Below are 21,637 nucleotides of genomic sequence, written 5' to 3' on the forward strand. Positions count from 1 at the left end.
CCACTCTTGACTCCTTTTCTCCTGTTACGGAATTGGAAGTTTCAAGATGATTTTCTCTTCTCCCTCTACCACACGCCCTCTGGATGCCATCCCCTCACACCTTATTAGATCTCTTACTCCTATCTTAGCCTGAACTCTCCAACTCCTCCATGTCCCCAGGCCCTGTCCCCTAATCCTTTAAGGATGCAGTGGTCACACCTATTCTTAAAAATAACTGCCTTGACCCTACGTGCAGGGCCGCCTACAGAAATCTTGGGGCCCAGGAGAAATTAAAGTAGCAGGTCCCCCTAACATAACTCTGGGGTCTCTTAGGAGGTGGGGGGAGAGGAGATATGGCCCGGGGGGGCATGGGCGGCGGGGAGGGAAGAGAGAAGGGACCAGGGGGCATTTTGGACCAGGGGGCATATTGTGAATCTTATTTCTTCTATAACATTCCAAAGTTAAAATGCTTAGACACTAGTTAATCGCATAGCTTTGTAAGAGGTGGTTGCAGGGATTCTAATGTGGGTATAAGGATAGTTACAGATTGTGGAGCAAGACTGATGTAGAGATGAGTTCTGAATTATTGTACATTAGGCCCGTTCTATAGTGCCTGCGCTTGCTGCGCCGTGCGCGCGCGGCATTTATAGTTGGCTGACGTTAGTCAGCCTTTCGATAATGGCGCCGCGCGCACACGGCAGGGAGCTTGGAGCGGACCGATGAGGAAATTAATGATTTTGCGCCACTACCGGCGCTGTAATGTACAGTATGTGTATGTGTGTTTGTATATGTATCAAAGTTAAATAAAAATTATTTTTATTACATTTTTTTATTTTAAAAATATTATTTAAAACATAACTAACAATACACACACACACACACACACACACACACACACACACACACACACACACACACACACACACACACACACACACACACACACACACACACACACACTAAAAGCATGCGGCACGTGCACGCGCGCACACAGTATAGAACGGCCCTTACACATTGCATACACCATGGTGAGAAATGTGCTCTTTTAGTGGATCACTTCCTCTGCCTTTTAGAACATTGGACATCAGAGATATAACCGGTTTACTATAGTTAAACCTTTCTTATTAGTGGTTACATAATATTAGCAAGCTTGAATTATATAGGACTGACTATGTTGTTACTACTTTTATTATTGTACAGAATGTATTGCCAAAAAGGGAATAGCCCAAAATGTGAAAAACAATGCAGGTGGTTCAGTAAGGAGAGAGATGTTTACAGTAATTAATAGCCCTGTGAATAAACTGTATGAACAACAGTTATTGAATGTAGAAAAGTCTGTTGGAGAAGTTTTTTCTCCTGACGATCTTGGTATACCCCAAAACATCCGTTGTTCTCAGACTAGATCGTAATATACAGTATACTTATGTTGAGTACGAGCCGTTCCTGTGTGCTTCGCTAGCACCGGATTATACCCAAGAAGCCCACATAAGAAGAAAGCATTCAATGTATGGAAGTATTAAATATATTGCAAGCATGTCAGACGCTGAATCTGGAACACTACAGTACATTTTACCAAAACTAGTTTTTGTCAGTCCAAATAACAATTGAGATCATTACGTATATTCTATTTTAATTGAAAATTCTTCTTTTAATCCAAGTTGTTGAGACTCTTTATTGGAGCTCTTGGGTTTACAATCATATTAAATGCTGGTAGTGGTATTTCTAACATGGATACGGTTTTCTTTCTATTGCATGTTACATTCCTAGTGTAGAGATATGATTGGTTGCTTTTTTTTTTAAGCAACCAGATACAAAAAAAAAAAAATACCAGTAACATTTTAATACAAGATACTAAACATATTAAAACTTTACATAATCATGTCAACCTTTTACTCCATTGACACACAATTAATTACAGGTATTCTGTTGGTCACAATTTTTCACAAAAAGAAAAAAAATCAGTGGCATAAATAAGTTTTATGTATTCTTTACAAAATCATGTAACATCAGACTTTCATAAACCAACACAGATAAGGCACATTATAATGTATATTTATATAAACCTCAGTTAAAAAAAAAAAAAAAAGGGGAATTAGAGTTAAAAAAAAGCTTGATTTGTGCTTTAATGAAATATCATATTTTGTTATTATTGCAACTGCTTGCAACATTGATTATCCCCATTAAAACGTGGGCAGAAGCACACTGTGTTATTCCCTGTGGCACTCAATAGGAAAATGGAAATATAGTCACCAATTAATTTGCGACCATCACAAATCAGATTTCCAGTTATTCAAATAATAGAAACCATGGAGAGGTCACGGATTGTGTGTCTGAATATGTTGAAATGATTGCTTAATACAAGTATTGCTTGAATATACATGACACGAAAGAGTTGAGTACGTTTGCATAATGAATTTAAAAATGCTGATACTTCCGATTGCACTACGCCAAGGGTTGGCCAACTCCAGTCCTCAAGAGCCACCAACCGGTCAGGTTTTCAGGATATCCCTGCTTCAGCACAGGTGGCTCAATCAGTGGCTCTGATTGAGCCACCTGTGCTGAAGCAGACTCCTCGGCTGAGCCACCTGTGCTAAAGCAGGGCTATCCTGAAAACCTGACCTGTTGGTATCGCTTGCGGACTGGTTGGCCACCCCCGCTCTACGTGATTACATCAGTTATAAAATCTCCCTTTCCCTCCCACATAAAACAATTTCCAACGGAGGCATAATTTACAGTAAAAATCTTTACACACTGCATGTATGCTATGAAAACACATGGATCTGCTCAATTGCAAAAAGCAATAGTTTTTCAAAAATATAACTCTGTTCCTTGCAAGGAAGAAAAAAAAACAAAACGTTAATGTCTTCGTTTCAGACTTCACTGCGTCTTTTCCAATCAAAGGTCCGTGACTTTATTCTCTAACGCTGCAGCGATCTGCTGTAATCGATAGGCTAACTGCATGCGTTGTGCTCCGGGGTCCTCTTCTAGCGCATTTATGATCTGGAAAATAGAATGGAATAATACCAATAAATCAGCGAGCTATTCAGAGGCTGTTGAGCCTTAGCAGCTAATGCAGAAATGTCCCGTTTGCAATAGGTTCAAACTACTTTATGGTGCTGTAATGTGTTATCGCTCCCAGGGTGGTAATCTTTATCGCAAATGAGACTTCCTTTCCAAGACAAGAAAAGGTAGGTAGCCGTGTTAGTCCTTTCTTCCATGTAGTAACAAAGGAGGGAGATGGCGTAGGTGGTACGATACTGATACCCTTTATTGGTCCAACAAGTAGTTGAAACGTTACAAGCTTTCGAACCTCTCAGTTCCCCCCCATGAAGGACCCTGTGAGGTTCGAAAACTTGTAATATTTCAACTACTTGTTGGTCAATGTACGGATGTATGTATGTATGTATGTATGTATGTATGTATGTATTTATATAGTGCCAAAAGTGTACTCAGCGCTTCACAAAGACAATACTGTGCAGGGAATTATAATACAATAAGCGCAGCAAAACCAGACAATAGGAAAGGAAATCCCCGTCCCGGAGAACCTACAATCTAAGTGGTTTGTTGGGAACTTACAGAGATAGCAGGTGAGGGAATAAGTGCAGTAGATGCAATGCTTGGCCACAATTTTTGGTAGGTGTGACTGAGTTTGGGATAGTAGCCATGAGTGCAGGCAATTGGGATGCTTCTTTTGCAATGTGAGTTTTAAGGTTGGTCAGAACTAAATTAAATTAGATGGGTTAATACCACTAGCAGGGAAAGAGGTGGCAGGGGGGCATGAGAGCAGATGTGTACTGATGCAGCAGCCGTTATTCGAACACTTCCGCGTCATGTACATCGGAATCCCGATTTGAAACCGCGGGATGAATTCCAGCCTCCCCGCACTAAGATGCGAGCGCGGCGAGTGCAGAAAAACGAATTTTAGTGTTCTGGCTTTTAAAAACATGAAATTGACACAGTAGCAAAGTAGCACAGTACTGTACACATTACAATCCATCCATTTTATTGCAAACGAAGAAACAGAATCCATGAAATTCAAACAAAACATCCGCGATTAGCGCGGGTGCCTGGCGCGATTGGCCTCGTTCATGCTGCGTGGGGAACAGCAGAGAGCTCAAAATCGGCGCCGAGATGTGTTCGAATAACGGCCGCTGCAGCTGTATATAGTTGGTGCAGGATTAGGAGAGATATCCCGAGCAGCAAGAAGGAGTAGAGAGAGGGGAGGTGAATAGAGGCATCAAACCGCCTACTCCCTTTCCAAGACAACTGGTCTAAAAAAAGGTTACCAAATGGTTATCACGGTCACAAGCTAGTGTCAGTACCAGTCACATTTGAATATATATGTGCATATCCTTATGTAGTGCCAACTATATACACCGAGTATACATTAAAAGCAAGGAGTTGTAACAAAGCATGTACATTGAATATAAAAACACATGTTGAAAGGAATCCATTTATAAGCCAGGTGGTATATTAGAAGACTTACACAAACATTAAGTAAATAAAAATACCACTTGTGGTGCATTTGCAGATCTTGGGCAGGTCTGCAACTCTGCCATTCTCCATTATCACTTACCAATGCTTCCACTGCAACCATGGAATTCTGGGTAATGACATGCAAATGAGCACTCACTACTCTCACTACTTTTTAATCCATTGTAACATGGAACCCTGTAAAGATTATGCCTACCGTATTACACATCTTTTCAGCACTGCCTATGTAGAAACAGTGTACGTGCCCACAAGAACAGTGCCTGTCCAAGATGGTGTGTAAGGGGTTTGGAGAACAATGTGGCTTTAAGCCAGGGGTAGCCAACTCCAGTCCTCAAGAGCTACCAACAGGTCAGGTTTTCAGGATATTCCTGCTTCAGTCTTGGGCTGAGCCACTGATTAAGCCACCTGAGCTGAAGCAGGGATATCCTGAAAACCTGACCTGTTGATGGCCCTTGATGACTGGAGTTGGCCACCCCTGGCTTATGTTTGTTATGATAACAATCTGAGGTCAAGTGATAACTCTCCAAGCATTAAGTCAATGTGCATTGCAATTCCATTTAATATGTCGATTTGCTAAATTATTTAAAAATCGCTTGATTTGCTCAATGTTAAGACTATAAATAGGGCACACCCCCATTTGCTCTCTGCCTGGCGATATTTCACTGACGGCGTACTCATTTGGCAGAATGATTAGCCCTTTGAGGCTTAGTGTAACCTTTTGCAGTGATTAGAATTTGGGGATTTTTTTTGGGGGGGGGGGCGTAGAACACCCTTTTGGCCAGTTTTGCACTTTTTTTTTTAATCACACAACCGAAGGGGGAAAAAAACAATATTTCTACCAAGTCAGCATCAATTACATTTGTATACTTTTTCGTCTTCTTCTACACACTGCCTAAAATAAGAACAATAATGCCTCACAAATATGGCTGACAATGTACACGGCGCTGTGCATAAAGTTTTTCCAGGCACGTGGAGAACCAGCTCCAAAGAGTTTACCATCTAATTGTGGCCCAGGGCACAGGAAGAGGAAGTGACTTGCACAAGGAGCGTTCCCACAGATACGACCCTGTATTACCCACTTCACAGCAGGTTTATTACCAGTAAGCTACTTCTTGACAATCTAGTGATATTTACCAAAGAAAACCCAAATGGAAGAAAATAAAAGAAGCAATTTGCCAGTGACAGGTCTATTTTATGCAGAGCTGCTGCGGCAGGCAGTGACTTAATGCCTAGAAACGCAAGCATCATCACAGCCTATGAAGTGTGGCCATGGAGGATATAAACTCATATTTTGAATCTCAAGTTAAAGTCCCTAAAGATCATATTCATGTAGAGCTCAGTCTGTGCTACAGGTTATTTGTTTTTCAGCTGACTAATGAGTCATGATATAACGGCGTCAATGAATTCCTAACCACTGCAGCAAATGTGTGAATTTGCCCTCTTTTCCTTATGCATTATTTATGGTTGATATAACAATTTTGCTAACAGTAAAGTAATACACTCCTTTTCCAGAATATCTAAAGTGTAATTAGAATAATGATTGGATATTTATAAGGCCCCGACATAATTCACCGTGCAGTGAGATGGGAGCTCAAAGACAGGGACCTAAAACATGAAAAATAACATCATCAACTATCCCAGCGGGGTTATTACATACTGATAGAGAGAAGAAAATAGGTCCTTAGCCAGGGGAATTACTGCTCTATTTCATGCTGCAGTCTACAAATAGAGATTGGTGTGGGCAAAGCACTCCATCATTTAACGCCTTATCTGCAACTTCTAATAGTGTTTCTTAATATACGCGTAGCGGCTTTGCAAAACAGAGACACACAAACAAAATAAAGCGAACTTTAAAGAGCGCGGCAGTAAGCCTCACAAAGAAATGAAACATGTCAGGGTGCAAATTGTCCCTCTTCATCGAGCCTCAGGCTGCATTTGTACCCAGAAATATTGTGCGATTTCATTGTTCTCACACCCTGAATCTAGCAATGTGATGCCCCAGTGAATGTGCCCGCTGCCTTTTTGCAGTATGAGGAGGGGGAGAGAGGCAAGAAAACGGTCACTTTACAGGAGCGGAGATTCCACTGGGAACGGGGAGGCAGCTGCCAGGGAAAACAGGGTTGTACAACTTTGTTGTGGGGATGAAAACTAAAAATAAATGCAGTTTGGCACGAACAAAAAATTCTGCCTGCAAAGTTGTAGGAATTGAAAGTAGGAGTACAAATATTATACATGAAATGTGAAACTTAATCATGATTGGCACATCTCTGCAGTGCATGAAGGGAACTTACAACCAATAACGGTCTATAAAATACAGAAGTGATAAATGAATTTAACCTATAAATCTAAAACGGACTTAATCTATAATGGGGACAATGTATTGGTCACACACAAAAAACCCCACAAAAAACAACAATCATAGGCGTCTATTACAGGAAATGCATACACAAATAATAACATTTGCACAAAGAAACTCACCGCATCGTAGTATTTATTTGTATACTGGTACAGCTGGTGTAGTGCTACAAGTGTATTTAACGACTCTGTGTGCTCCTGTGAATGAAAAAACGAACGTTGAAATAAAAATAAAGATCGAACTTAAAAACCTTAGGGTAAAAAAAAATCTAAAAGTATTTTTTTTAAATCTGAGTTATTGTGACAGAACGAGCAATTAGTAAAAATAAAATTGGTAAATAATAGTAATAGAAGTCAGGTTTCTCTCTCTCTGCTGCCTGGCTTGATGAACTCCCCAGAAAAACAAGGCAAAGTCCATCTGTTGTGCCAATGAACTTTTATGAACTTTAAAACATACATTTAGGAATATAGCAAACAAAAAAATGCTAACAAAATGGGAAATGCTAGCAAATATAGCACAATTCTACATAAAGGCATTATAATAAAGTCATTACCAGTTTTAAGGCTACTTTTGCACGTGATCGATCAGATGGTAAAGAGGTGAAGATACATACCCTTGAAATTTCAGCTAAATGTGTATTCATGTCCTGGTCACTAACTTGTACCATCTGCCGAATTCCTTTGTAATAGCTGCAAACGAAACCGAGGATCATTATCTAACGGCAATAACCAACGTACAGTAACGTCACTGTGCTGCTATACGGAGGCTGTGCTTGAATTTTGCAACATACTTCATATACTAAATTGTAACTTTCTATGCTTAATAAAACCCTGGCAGAATTCACACAACTTTGCAAATGTATTATTGAGTGCAAAAGTGAAAAGCGACTATCCCTGTGGTAGCCCAGGCCCGAGGGCAGCCAAAGGGGCATGCACACCTTTTTGTTACTTCTTGTAGCACTATTTTCAACAACCCCCTCCCCCCCCCCAGGTACTGTACAGATGTAGCAGGTGCAATAACTAATTTGCCCCTCCCTTTTTCACACGTGGCTAATTCAGACACAATGACGTCTGCTCCCATTGGTGCGTCTTGTGTCCGCTGCAACTTGCCAGTGGGAGCATTAGCGACTGTTACATCTGAATGTACATCTACCTGGTGAACTCTAGTCTCACATAAAACGTCCCCTCATTTGTTACCTTAAAGTGCAAACCTTGATTATCAAACCTTCCATACACTGCATTGTAAAACATCTAGTCTTCATGTGCATAACTATTTTAAACGATCACCTAACAGAGTTTTCAATTTTCACTGTAACCTCTGCTCTTTTTTTTTTTTTCAACCCACACAGGATATTTGTATTACACTATATCTCTAATAGTGCATAACCGTTTCTGCACATAATGCAGAATGAAATGGGAGCCTTTGTGAGCAGAACATAAAAGCACAACTTACTCTTCCACCATTTTTTTATACGTTGAGATTTCCTTTGCATAAAGCAATTTGTTACTTGGAGATTCCTAAAAATGTAAGATAAAAGGGGAAAACAGGTCAGTAGCAGCACAAATATCAGCACATGCACAACGTCCTATGTTAGTGCTGCCCCACTTCCGAGAGGTGAAGGGCCAAAGTGTTTACCAGCAGCGATGCAGGCGGCCATTCACTTGCATGTAGGATACAATGTGGGCACACTCCGCAAGCAAACACCTCTGCTGAGTACTTTCTTGTGTCCCCACAGCTACCTGCGCTTCACTACTTCCAGACTGGCATCCTGAACACTTTGGGCTATTCTAAGCAGTAAGCAAATGTTGAAAACCAAGTAGTTTCCTCTACACAAAGGGTGATCTTCCTGAGAGATATACAGCCATCTCCAAAAGCTGTCGTAAAAATGTTTGGCCAATCTTTCTTAAAGTTCCCCATTTGTGTGAAATGTCACATTGAGTGAGTCTGAGCAATAATCTGCCAACAGTTTTGTGAACAGGGCTTGAATCGCAAAGTAAAATGAGGCTATTTTATAGAGACCCTAAATTAGAGAGGGGGAGAGAGAGGGGGGGGGAGAGAGAGGGAGAGAGAGAGAGGGGGAGAGAGAGAGGGGGAGAGAGAGAGAGAGAGAGAGAGGGAGAGAGATTTTTTATTTTTTTAAAGTAACATAGAAATTGTATTCTGGCAAAAGTCAGAAAATACATCACTGCCAAGTACTTTACTTACTCTGCTCAATTTGTGCTCTGTTCTGCTGCAAGCGTCCATGAAAGTCTGTGCAATGACTGACAAAGAAGCGTCTACGACCTGATGAACATGCACATCGAAGATGAAGTGCGGGTTTTTTAATATATTTACCCAGAATCTTAAAGACAAACTGCAAAGGAAACAAAAAAATGACTGAGCATAATGATACCCGTCTTGTATTTTTCTCTGACGAGCTCTTACTTCAACATACCAGGGGCCTCACACAGCGTTATCATAACAAGAATGTGTCTTTTTTTTTTATTACTGTGCTTGGCATATACATCATTTAAAAATTGCCTAAAGGCATCAAAGGGACAGTGATGTAAAAGGATTGTTGGTATTCAAAGGGAATTTTCAAAGAATGGCTCTAAGAAGGGGCCTGTGATCGATGCAAGTTCATAATTGCTAGTTTCCTTTCCTTAATGATGTATTTGCCTCTAACCTCTAGCTTTATGTATTGTATACTCGACTACTTAAGGCTACAATTCCAGACCTATTAAAAAGCCTCAAACATGGTAGATAATGTGTTTCATGGTTGAATATCTTGAGTGACATTGCAATTTAAATGTATATTTCTCATAAAAAAATTAAAAGGTGGGATGAATATTATACCTTTAATTGATCTGATTTTATTTATTAATTGATTTATAAAATGTTTTACCAGTAAGTAATACATTGAGAGTTACCTCTCGTTTTCAAGTATGTTGTGGGCACAGAGTTATAATGACAAATACATAGTTACAATGAGTGAAAAGGGTTATACAGTACATTATATACAAGACATTGCATGCACAGTTAAAGATAATATATATTATAGGCGTATAGGCAGTTACAGACAAGACTAAAATGTGAGACAGCTTTAGTTTTGAAAGAACTTAGACTGGTGGCGAAAGTGAGAGTCTTCAGTAGACTCTTCCAGTTTTGGGGTGCACGGTAAGAGGAGGAGGAGCGGCCGGATACTTGGAACCATGAACAGTCTTTTGGAGTCAGATCTCAGATGATAAGTGCTGCATGTGATAGGGGTAAGGAGCTTCTTCAGATAGGCGGGTAGCTTGCCCAGAAAGTATTTGAAGGCAAGACAGGAGAGATTAAATTTACGCCTAGATTCAAGTGATAACCAATCTAGTTCTTTGAGCATTTCGCAGCGATGTGTGTTGTAATTGCATTGGAGGACAAAGTGGCATATTGAGTTGTAGAAGGTATCAAGTTTGCCCAGGTGAGTTTGGGGTGCCATGCCATATACTATGTCCCATAGTCTATAATTGGCATCAGCATCTGCTGTGCGATGCGCTTTCTGACCAGCAGACTTAGGGAGGATGTGTTCCTATATAGTACACCTAGTTTGGCATAGGTTTTGGATGTCAGGGTATCAATGTGCATCCCAAATGTTAAATGGAAGTCAAACCATATGCCCAGATATTTGAAACTAGTAACGGGCTAAGATGGTATTAGAGTTGGTTCTGATCTGTAGCTCCTTGATTGGAAGCTTTAGAAATGTAGCCTTGGTCCCAAATACCATTGTTACAGTCTTCTCTGTGTTTAGAAACAGTTTGTTTTGTGAAATCCAATTTTCAAGTCTCAAAAAGTCAGATTGAAGTATGTGTCCAAGGTCAGAGAGACTAAGGCTGTGTGCATATAAGATTGTGTCATCTGCATACATGTGCATTGAAGCTCCCTCACAAGCTGTAGGAAGAGCAATACCAAATTATCAGAGATGATCAAAAAAGAAACCCCAGATAATTGCACTCTGCCAATGATAATAAGTAGTGAGTATTGCTGTTGTCTATTCCCCATGCACCCCATTACATGTACTATATGAATAATAAGGTTGAGCATTTGATCCAATTCCTTTTCCAATAAGCTGTAGGAAGATCATTCATGAACACTGAGAAGAGTAGGGGCCCCAGAACGGACACCACAGGTGATATCCAAGGGGTTGGAGTTGGAGCCTGAGATAGACACATGTTGGGATCTACCTGATAGGCAAGAATGAAACCATTTTACAAGAGAAATACAAGCCTTCAAGACCACTCGGGTCCCCTAATTCAGACAAGTGTTTGTTTGTTATCCTCCACACAACTTCAATGAGTGTTACTTATTGGCACTCCACCTTTCTAAAGGCAAAGAAAACCATGTCAAGGCTGTTATTTCACAGATTGTGAATAAGGACGTTCTGCTTCTTTTGTTTCATTGGCCTTGTTATTTGTCATGTCTCTGTGAATTAGCATCTACAGTGGACATTCCAGATCTGGTACAAAACGTACTCATGACTTCACTTTACATGGGTAATACTGATTTAGTCATTTTTTATAGCTCCTTCTCCAGTAGTAAGTAGTATCACAACTGAAAGGTGCACCATAGTAAGTGCAAGGCTGGAGAAGGCTGTGGGCTAGAACATTCAATCTCTATGTAGACAAACCATTTACCAAATTGCTGTATTTTTACTGTAGACATATCAACTCATGAAAATATCATTCTAATCGTCTAGAAGCAAAAAGTCATACCTGTTCGTTTTCCATATGTGAACAGTATCTTCATCTTTAATTTCATGTTTCTCTGCTTGTTCATCAAGAAAATCAAAGAAATATTTAACAGCTGGAGGTACCACTTGGTTGGAATTGAGAACACTCTGAAAGAAGTTGTCTACAAATTGCTGGAGAGTACCCTATTGGATGAAAGAACACAGCAGCTTTACAAAACGGCAACACCAATTCAAACTTTAATAGCTGTAATGATGGCTTCCAGTAGCCGGAGTGACTACAGGCATACCCCGGTTTAAGGACACTAACTTTAAGTACACTCGCGAGTAAGGACATATCGCCCAATAGGCAAACGGCAGCTCGCACATGCGCCTGTCAGCATGTCCTGAACAGCAATACTGGCTCCCTACCTCTACTGAAGCTGTGCGCAAGTGGGGAGCCTATAGAGCCTGTTACAAATGCGTTATTTACATCAGTTATGTACGTATATGACGATTGCAGTACAGTACATGCATCGATAAGTGGAAAAAAGGCAGTGCTTCACTTTAAGTACATTTTCGCTTTACATACATGCTCCGGTCCCATTGCGTACGTTAATACGGGGTATGCTTGTATACATATATACTTGAAAATTGTTATACATTTTAATGTAGTTTAAAATTGCAATCTCCCACAGTCGGCCCGTTGAATTTATTAGGCGACTCTGAATTGGGAAGTGTTCTCCAATCAAGTGTTTTCTTTACCCTTATCCCACCCTGTCCTCAGGGGGGGGTCTATCAAGATAAGGGGATTTGGGGAGGGGGGACTCTGGCTGTACCAGCATTTGCTGAAAACACAGTGACATCACATAATTAGGAGTAACCAGTGGAAATCAAACCCCTCCTAAGTCTAACTTCAAAAACATAATAAAAAATCAAATTAAAATATAATACTTATAGATGTCAGATTTGGGTAAAAAAAAGGTATCACTTATCAAGATAACCCCTTATACATGTCACAGTGGTTCACTTTGGCTCTAGGATGTATTACCCCTTTAACAGAGCTTTTGGAACCTCGCAGGTCTCTATAGCTGCAGATCAGATGTGTGTTCTCGAATGCTCTGTGAGGCTACACCTATAACCAACTTGTGTCATCACATGGCGTCACTAACAGCAAGAGTCATTTTATTTGTATATGACTCACACCAACAAAGAGCTATAACCAATTGCATCATTCATATTATGATCTCGGCTGCCCCGTGGCCTACTTGCAAACCCTCACCACTTCCAACCAGTAAAAAATAGTTTACATAGTTTGAGTTATTGGGCACTAGAACTATAGTGTTAAGCAGGTGCTCTTCAAACCACAGGCTTACCTTGACAGAAAGTAGCCTTGTCAGATAGATCTCAGTTATGGCCTTGGTTCGCTCTTTCTCTTTCATACTTCCTCTTTTCGATTTACCGTCATCCATCTCATCTGCTGGACGGATGAGGTGCCACGTTCTGTTTTCATCCTCTAGTAGTGCATGTCCTGAGGAAACAAGGACGGGGTCATATGGAAAAAATGAATTCATTACAAGCAAACCGATGGCAGACATCACTCAGGTCACATCTATTACTCATTGATTCTGTGGGAGGGGGTGAGGCATAATTACATTGGCCAGCACTGTACCTGGGACAGCAGGGAAGGAAACAAACCTATAAGTACGTGAGAGTATTTATTTTTTATATTCTACAAACAGATGTAGCAGACCTATCTGTACCTGCACCTGCGTGAAGGAACACGGAAAGCCACGGCTTTCCCTGGTGTCGCTGCGAGTGGTCCATTACTTCCGATCGGAACCACCCACAGCGAGGCTTTCCTGTTGCCGGCGGAATTCAGAGGGTATTCCCAGGCGTCCCGCGGCTGCAGGTACAAGGAGTCTGGTGGCTACATCTGTACATGATCAGGGGAAATACATATTCCGTATTGGGATGAGTATTGGGAATTGTGCCGTGCTGTCGCTCACACAGTACAGGTTTTGGTGTACAAAGATATACAACACCGCAAGGCTTCCTTTTACCTCCACCCTTTCATCAGTAAGATTTCTCTAAGTAAGTTGCATTAGATATAATTCAGTTTTAACACAACAAAGACTCATGGCATTAAGAGAAAAAAGTCGTTGCCTAAGTAATGCTGCATGTATTGGGTAAATGTGACATCCTTGAGGCAGTTTTATTTTAGGTTAAAACCTTATTAAGAAAATTAGCGGGATCCCGGCTTACTTTCCCCTGGAAAGTCGTGGTGATTTTCCTCTTGCTGCTGAGAAATTCCAATTTTCGACAAGATAAGCGTGGCACCGTCCCTGACCTATAGGGAAAGAAATCAGTGCACATTTTCAAAGCTTTGTTATTTAATTACATTTCTGGGGGGAAAAAAAATTTGGTTTACACAGCAAGAAAACAGTAAACATTCAGTGCACACAGAAACATCATTGTTCTGGGCACTGTGAAATTCTAATGTGAAGTGGGGAGAATGAGGCAGTGCAGCATATTGGGATCACAGAGAGTAATTTAATACAGTGGTGTGGTGTGTGTCACTCCCAGAAGACCTCATTTTCATAGCAACTTCCATCAAGCAGAAGTGTCATTTATTAGCAAGTTTTTTTTTTTATTTTATTTTTTTTTTTTTTTTAAATCTGACGTTTTTGTCTTCTCCTTTTAAACACATTAAAAACAACTTATTTTACTGATGCTGGATAAATGAGCATAAAAAGCTAGTCCCTCATAAGATTATAGTGGAATAATGATAGTGACATTTTTAAAAAGGTTGAACCTAAGACATCATTTTATTAGATCATACCATCATAGTTACATTTAAACTTTTAACATCATAAAATAATAAGTGACTTTTTTTTTTAGCTTAGTTTAAAGATTATTCAATCTTTTTTAGGAAGCTTATTACTGTATATTGCCAAGTTGTTTGATTTCTTTGATGACCAATAAGTGTTGCTGTCCCTTGAAAGCCTCACTGCAGCACCGCCTTCTTGCTAAATACTAGAGACCTGCGTGACCCGGTCCTGGTCTCCTTTGTGCTGCAGGGATTGACTTTTTGTTAACTCTTTTGGCAGTCATTCCTTGTTTCTACACATGTATGCTGGGTCACTTCACTACAGTGAGAATTCCCGCCTCGCAGAGAATAATGTTTCTTACGTACAGAAGTGTGCAGAAATGCATGTGGTGTCACAATAAAATAACCAAGAATGCTTGCTTACATTGTAATGCATAAGCGTATTAAATCGCTTCGACCTGCCTTCCTTCTGTGATGTTAAATCCAAATCGGACAGTATCTGGGCAGTAGAGCCTGGTCTCCACTCTGAGAGGAACAAAGACAACACCCTTGTTACACTTACACTGTAAGGAAAACGATGTACAGTACATGTCATGTTTAAAAGTATTAATAAAGACTAGATGTCTGAGAAAATGTATTCTGTAATGCGGGTTTTAAAACGGGCATATTAAAAATTTCAGCCTCTCAATTGAGACCATCAAAATAGGTTGCCATAACGATGCTATTTATTTATAAAATGTTTTACCAGGAAGTAATACATTGAGAGTTAACTCTCGTTTTCAAGTATGTCCTGGGCATAGAGTTAAGACAAATAATACATGGTTACAAATACAGTTACATAAATGAACAGGGTATACATTATATACAAGACATTGCATGCACAGTTAAAGAAAAACTATTACTAGCGGGTCACAATTTTCTTGAGAAGTCATTTCAAATATTCCTCTCAATAATATTTAGCAACATGCGCTGAAACATGTCATTTCTTTAAAAAGAATGGTTTTGGAAGGATGGTTTTACTGCACAATGTGGTGCAGACGTCACCTGGGTTTAACTCATCAGACACACCTAACATTTTCTACAGGATCTACTTACCCAGGGCTAAGCTATCTCCTTTAGGCCGCAGGGAGTAAGGAATGTTTCTGTAAACTTGATCTACTAGTTTCTCTTTTACTTGAGTGATCGTATCACAATTTAGTACTTTGACCGGTACGGATTCCCCACCTTCTTCCTGAACAATGACATTAACCGTCTGTAAAGGAGAAACGGTCAAATCAGTGCTTTGCGATTTCTTACACCCTCCAACATTTCTATTTACATGACGGAGTAAAGAATAAACGTGCAAATTAGAATAGTAACAACTTCTGACCCGCTCAGTGACAAAGCGAAACGGTTGTTTCTGATGCAAAAGAAGGGTGCTGACTGTTGTATCCAAACGACAAGTGGAATATTCCACAGCATAGCTTTGTTCCCTCACATATAGGGTTACCAGTGATGGCTCTTCACACACTGGGTACTGCACTGTTGCATTTCTCTTTAGCTCTCAGTGCTAACAAAGTACTTATTCGGATCCAGATTTCTAACAGCAGCAATGCCATTTTCGCAGCAGCTTCATTTAAGTGGTGAAGAATGTCGTACCATCTGAAAACTAATATATTGTGCCAAATAATCGCCGATTCGGCCGGTGCAACAGCCTTTCTCAAGTGCTAGTGGCATTGCCCCGGCCGAAACGTCATTACCAACAGGTTTTCCCTGGACCAGGAGCACCGGTAATTGTATCGCTTATATTATTCTATGATGGTGTGCAGCATATTTTGTATCATCTGAAAACACACCTCACTGGTGCCGCCTACCCACGGGCCTGCTACCAAAAAGAGGTGTTCAGGAAGCAACGGCCAAGAGAAGCCTGGCTGGCTGTTGACAGACAGCTGGCTGCTATTCCGATGCCTGCAGTTTTTAGATCAGCAGGCCCTGGTTAGCACATAACAGAATCCCGGGTGAGTGTATTTCAAAGCAGTCTTATTTGCTCAACAACTTGACACAAAGTTGGCAGTTAGCTAGTTTTACCGTTATACTCCTGGAGACTCATGCAGTGTTATATTAATATTTGTACGGTATCATAAAACAGGTGTGGTCATCTGTACCATTCGCTTAAAAATGTTTCATGAAGACCTGTCATTGAGCCAGAGACATTATACATGTACTGCTCCCTAGGGTTGGTTCAGGAGCATCATGAATACTTTGCTGCACGTTATAAACACATTGTGATAATGTTGCCTACATTATGATATGGCCTTCAATTTACAAAAAGAGCTCACTTACCAACTGTGTGTATTCAACATCATCCCCCAGTAATCCTGTATCATTCAGTGTGTATTTGGCCTTAACATGCACAGCATCCACAGGGCCCTTTTCCACTTGGTGTTTGATTGCCTTGAAGAGTTTATACAGAGGTTCACCAGCTGTGTCCTGCATTTGAAATAAAAAGAAAACATTGTTAGCTAAATGAATTGAGGAATAGTTTTGAATGGGGTTGTTGACATCTTGAATCCTTATCCCCAGTGGCAGCTTTGCTTTGTTCATGCATAAATAGTGGCTGCTTTAACAGACTGGCGAGCCAACACTTTAATATCGCCACTAAACTGCCTTGGACAAGCATTCAAACAAAACATTACAGAGCAGCATGCTCCCCAGGAAGTCAACCATCAATTCAATGACCCAGCTTTCTCCCCTGCTAGACAGAGAGCTCAGCAGGGGATATGCTATAAAAATACATTCATTACTTACCTTTAAATACTGGTACAAACAAATAGACATCCAGTTTGAAAGCATCCGTTCCACAACAGTTTCTGATCTGTGAAGAACAATAGCAAGAAAATGCGACAGACTGAATTGTTTTCTTAACCATGGAAAAGTATCAGAGTGCGTTCCTAAATTGGGTCTGTCTATTCATATTTTGAATGCAGAATGATCTTTTTTCGAGATTGCCCAGCAACTTCCTAGTAAACTCTTGCAACTTGTATTGGAACATTCTTTGTGGCTTTACAGTTTTCGTTGGCCAACAAAGAAAAACTCTCTCGTGTGAGTTGGGGGTGAGGGGGTAATATGAAGGTGTTCCCTGGAATCATTACTTGGGGATCAGAAAAAAAAAGACGTATTGGGTTATGTATTTCAAAATATGAAGTACATGCTTGTGCAAAAATGTAACCAATACTTAATTGTTAGCTAATATTGAATGCATCTTTAACCAGTGTATTTGTAGCTAATATAATGACTGTCTAGTTCTAAAAATGCTTCTTGTTTACAAGTGCTGCAAAAAGTATGTGTAGGATTTGAGAGTGTGAGATTCTTGGAAGGAGAAGGGGGGTTTGGCGAGTGTCCACTCTGCAAGTCCAACACATTCCAGAGCGTACGCTGCTTCCTCATAGGAACCCGCTGTGAAAAGTGATCCTAGAAATTCTGGGGCTTCAGATAAAGTTATCCTCCATAAGCATTTAATATATACTGTACATACAGTATGAGAAATGTCAAGAGTATTACTGATTAAATATTGCTGTCCAATTATGGTTACACTTTTGCAGCAATGGACAATACCTGTACACTTTCCTTTCACCTTGGAACAATTTGGTATTGGTTTAAGCTTGTGTTTAAATACAGCTTCCTATAGGAATATTTTCAAAATAAAGACATCATTCTGGATGTATACTTGAGAACCGTCTATATGGAAATGCTTTTGGGTCATTTTTTTTAAATCAATACATAAACTGCCCTCTGATGGCTTTCACTGGCCTCCTTAGTACTCGGAATAGTATCTAATATAGCAGGACTGCTTTCCCGGGGCCCAGGACTAAAGTCTCCACCTGTGCCCCGGGTTGCCGAGAGAGGGTGGGAAGGTGAATGTGTCCGCTCCCCATGTAGGCAACACAACAAGTTCTCCCCCCGCTCTCGCTTTCTCCTCTCCCCCCGCCTCCCCTTTCTTTCTCCCACTCCTGACGGCTCACCCAGGCGGGCAAAAAACGGAAGTTGGGCTCGACTTCCGGTGTTCAAACTACCGGGACAGCCCCCTCCCCCCCTCATGCTATAGGGCCCAGGACAGATGGCCCTGGTGACAATGACAGCTGTAATATTACAATTATTGTTCTAACTGTTTAATAGCCATATATTTAAACAAATAATACACAAGGTTCCTAAAACTACACAAACGCTGCAAAGTTACTCATACCTTCTAAGCATCAGTTTTGGATTTTTGGCCACGTACTGCTCCATCAGTTCCAAGAACAGCGTTCTCATGATATCTGTGTAGTATTCCAGCTTTCCATGCAATGCGACGGTCAGCAGGGAAGCAAAGTAAAGCTTTTCCCTGGCAGAAAAGTCCTTTTGGTTTTCCAGCGTGTGAATAAACTGCATACGAAGGAGAAAAGTTTTTACAGCATATAACACATACAATTTACCAACACCTACCAACTCAAATTGCAATCACGTTATTCTTATGACTTTTAGCACCTGTGTAATACACTCTTTAAAAGAGTGCTTGTGTATAGTGGTGTATATATATTTTTATTTAATTTATTTAATGAATATAACAGCTTAGTTGCATAAAAATTAAAAATCAGCTATTCTAACTGTTACGGGTTAAAAAAATTAAATAGCAACCTGTTTTTTCAAGATGGGGACGCGGAGGTTCTCAGAGATGAGATGTGCTACATTCAGCTCCAGGGAATTCCCTGGTTCCAGATGAACCAATATGACATCTTCTGCGTCACGTGGACACACAGGAAGCTACAACCTCATACACTGCAGCTTCCTATTGGTTCTCGCCACGCAGGAATTTTAATAACCAGGTAGTAAGGCCGGTAACTTTACTGGTAAGTATCTCAGGAACCAGGGGATCCCCAGAATTAAAACAAAAAGGGCCTTTCCGTTCCTGGGACATCCTAGTTCCCATTCTGTAAATAACAAAATAAAAAAGGAGGTGTCACTTTAAATCATATGATTTCTAAATCCACATAAACCCATTTGCTGTTTGAGGGGTTTGCAAAGTGTTACTGCGTTTTCTGAACATATTTGGAAGCATTGCATCTTCAATGCGTTCTCTGCTAGTAATGGCAGTTCTTGCTTTCTCACAGAAATGAAACTCTACATGGACTACACCAGGGGGTGACCAACTCCAGTTGTCAGGGGCCAACAACAGGCCAGGTTTTCAGGATATCCCTGCTTCAGCACAGTTGGCTCTGTCAGTATGAGTGAGTCATTGATTGAACCACTTGTGCTGTAGCAGGTATATCCTGTTGGTGGCCTTTGAGGAATGGAGTTGGCCACCCATGCACTACAAACTCAGAATAGGAGGGGCTACCAAAGAACACATACTTACAATAGTGAGAAAAGATTTACTGTTAAGCAAATTTGAAAACTGGGTCAGTGCCCGATCCACATCTTGGCGCCTGGCCTCTGGAATATCCAGCTTCCCGGTTATCATCACGTCCTTCGCCCCGTCTTTGGACGGCAAGAAGAAAACCCTGTCTGTGTAGGTTTTGTAATCCAAGAATGGGATGCCAGCTTCACTGGTCTCACTGGTCTGGTCTTCCATCTCGATCATTAGATCTGAAACATTCCAGGCCAAGTTTTAACGTCAACCCAACATGGTCACAACCCTTACAAATTCCATTTAAGGGGACTTTTATACAAATAAGAGTTTCTGGAGTGTGTCAGAGGGGATGTGCACAGACAGTGGTAGAAGTAGGAAACTTATCTAAAAGTTACATATCCTATTTCATATTTTTCTGTTTCCCAATATCCCGGCTTATCTCACCTGCCAGGTTTATGTCAACTTCTCTACCCATTCTGGATTCTAACCAGCAGGGTAGTGAAGGGGTCATACTTTGGAAGCTGGAGCATGTTGGACTTGGTGTAAATGTAGCAATGTCATTTTTTTAATGTCCACCCTGTGATCAATTCCCTTAGTGATCAATAAATTACAGAGCAAAGGAGAAAAATGGAGGATAGAGCAAAGTCAACTCAATTCAAGCAAGTAAATCACACACTCAAAATAGCCACCAAGGTGATGGAAACCCCTAGTAGCCATTTAGAAAGCTAAAATGTGTACATATTGTTTTATACCCATCAGGAATCTCTGCCGGTACTTTGTTTAAATCAGACCTTTTTATACATATAAATGAATAAATAGCACATTTTAACTACATTACCACAAAAGTGACATCATAAGATAGTGTGAAATTCAAGTTGGTTCAATATAATCCATAACAGACTTGGGTTAATGTTACGACCATTGCATTAATATTAATGGACATGTAAATTATAGATTACATCAAGCGACAAGTTGTGCAGGGGGGGGGGGTGGGTCAACTCGCCCTATATAGAAGGGACACGCCCTCACATAACATGGCTAGTTGTCGGCAGATACCCTTACAGGACCAAGTGCTTTAATTAAGATTGAAGATGGACATTTATTTTTGCCCAATGGCAACCGATCTAGGCCATCATGACAACGGATTATTGTTAACTTCTGGTTTTTGTTTATATCGTATTTTTATGGTTGGCCATCGGGTCTCTGTGGGTCCTAGTCACTGAGATGCTGGGTAACCTCTACATGAATGGGTTAAGTCAGCGGTGCGCAGAGTGGGGGGCGCTATTTTGTCTGGGGGGGTGGGGCACGGGTGTTATAGAGGCACCCACGCTTCCCCGAAGGCATTTAAAATAAATGCCGGGGATCACGCGAGGCCTCTGTAACTAGTTTACTTACCTTCGTTCCAACGTCGCGTCTCCATGGCCACCGGCATCAAATGACGCCGTGGGGGTCATGTGACGTCACGTTGACCCCGTGACGTCATTTGACGCCGGGGCCGTGCGGGGGGAGGGGGCGCGAGCCGTAGGGGAGAGGAGACAGGGGGGCGCATGAAAATAAGTTTGCGCACCCCTGGGTTAAGTGATTTGTATTTTGGTGCATTGAGGGTGAATAGGTAGCCTTACTGACAAGGGGTTACGGACCCCTGCATACAATATATAGTAATGTTTATATGTATTTTCAAAATATATATTTATTTTGCATATAATGGCGTACCGTTCTACTAGCCACCTTTCAATAATATAGCATTTGGTTCTTTATAGAGGGAGATTAGGCGTGTTGGGGTGCATGATGGGAGTAGGTGCCCCTGGGGGGAAAGTGGTAGGAGTTAACCACTTACTGGTCATAGTGGTTAGTTGGCATTGCCAAGCAATGCCTTACTCTCCTCTTTGGTAGGCAAGGGTGTAGTCTGAGGTATATATTAACCACTTTGTA

General features: G+C 40.8%; 1 protein-coding gene across 3 annotated transcripts in view; it reads right to left on the bottom strand.

Annotated features, from left to right (window-relative positions):
• Positions 1-1,589: 1,589 nt before the first annotated feature.
• Positions 1,590-21,637, bottom strand: part of PLXNB2 (plexin B2) — a 326,443-nt gene continuing 306,395 nt past the window's right edge. For all 3 annotated transcript variants that reach the window (XM_075599864.1, XM_075599863.1, XM_075599865.1), the window contains 14 exons: positions 19,712-19,941; positions 18,563-18,741; positions 17,128-17,194; positions 16,663-16,809; positions 15,436-15,592; positions 14,765-14,865; positions 13,776-13,860; positions 12,887-13,041; positions 11,557-11,717; positions 9,035-9,182; positions 8,282-8,346; positions 7,443-7,518; positions 6,952-7,026; positions 1,590-2,979 (listed from right to left, as the gene is read on the bottom strand). In XM_075599864.1, coding sequence (XP_075455979.1) covers positions 2,875-2,979; positions 6,952-7,026; positions 7,443-7,518; positions 8,282-8,346; positions 9,035-9,182; positions 11,557-11,717; positions 12,887-13,041; positions 13,776-13,860; positions 14,765-14,865; positions 15,436-15,592; positions 16,663-16,809; positions 17,128-17,194; positions 18,563-18,741; positions 19,712-19,941 — 1,751 coding nt within the window. In that variant the 3' untranslated portion in view covers positions 1,590-2,874. The remainder of the gene's footprint in view (positions 2,980-6,951; positions 7,027-7,442; positions 7,519-8,281; positions 8,347-9,034; positions 9,183-11,556; positions 11,718-12,886; positions 13,042-13,775; positions 13,861-14,764; positions 14,866-15,435; positions 15,593-16,662; positions 16,810-17,127; positions 17,195-18,562; positions 18,742-19,711; positions 19,942-21,637) is intronic.

This window comes from Ascaphus truei, chromosome 5 (genome assembly GCF_040206685.1).
Source record: "Ascaphus truei isolate aAscTru1 chromosome 5, aAscTru1.hap1, whole genome shotgun sequence".
NCBI classification, from domain to species: domain Eukaryota; kingdom Metazoa; phylum Chordata; class Amphibia; order Anura; family Ascaphidae; genus Ascaphus; species Ascaphus truei.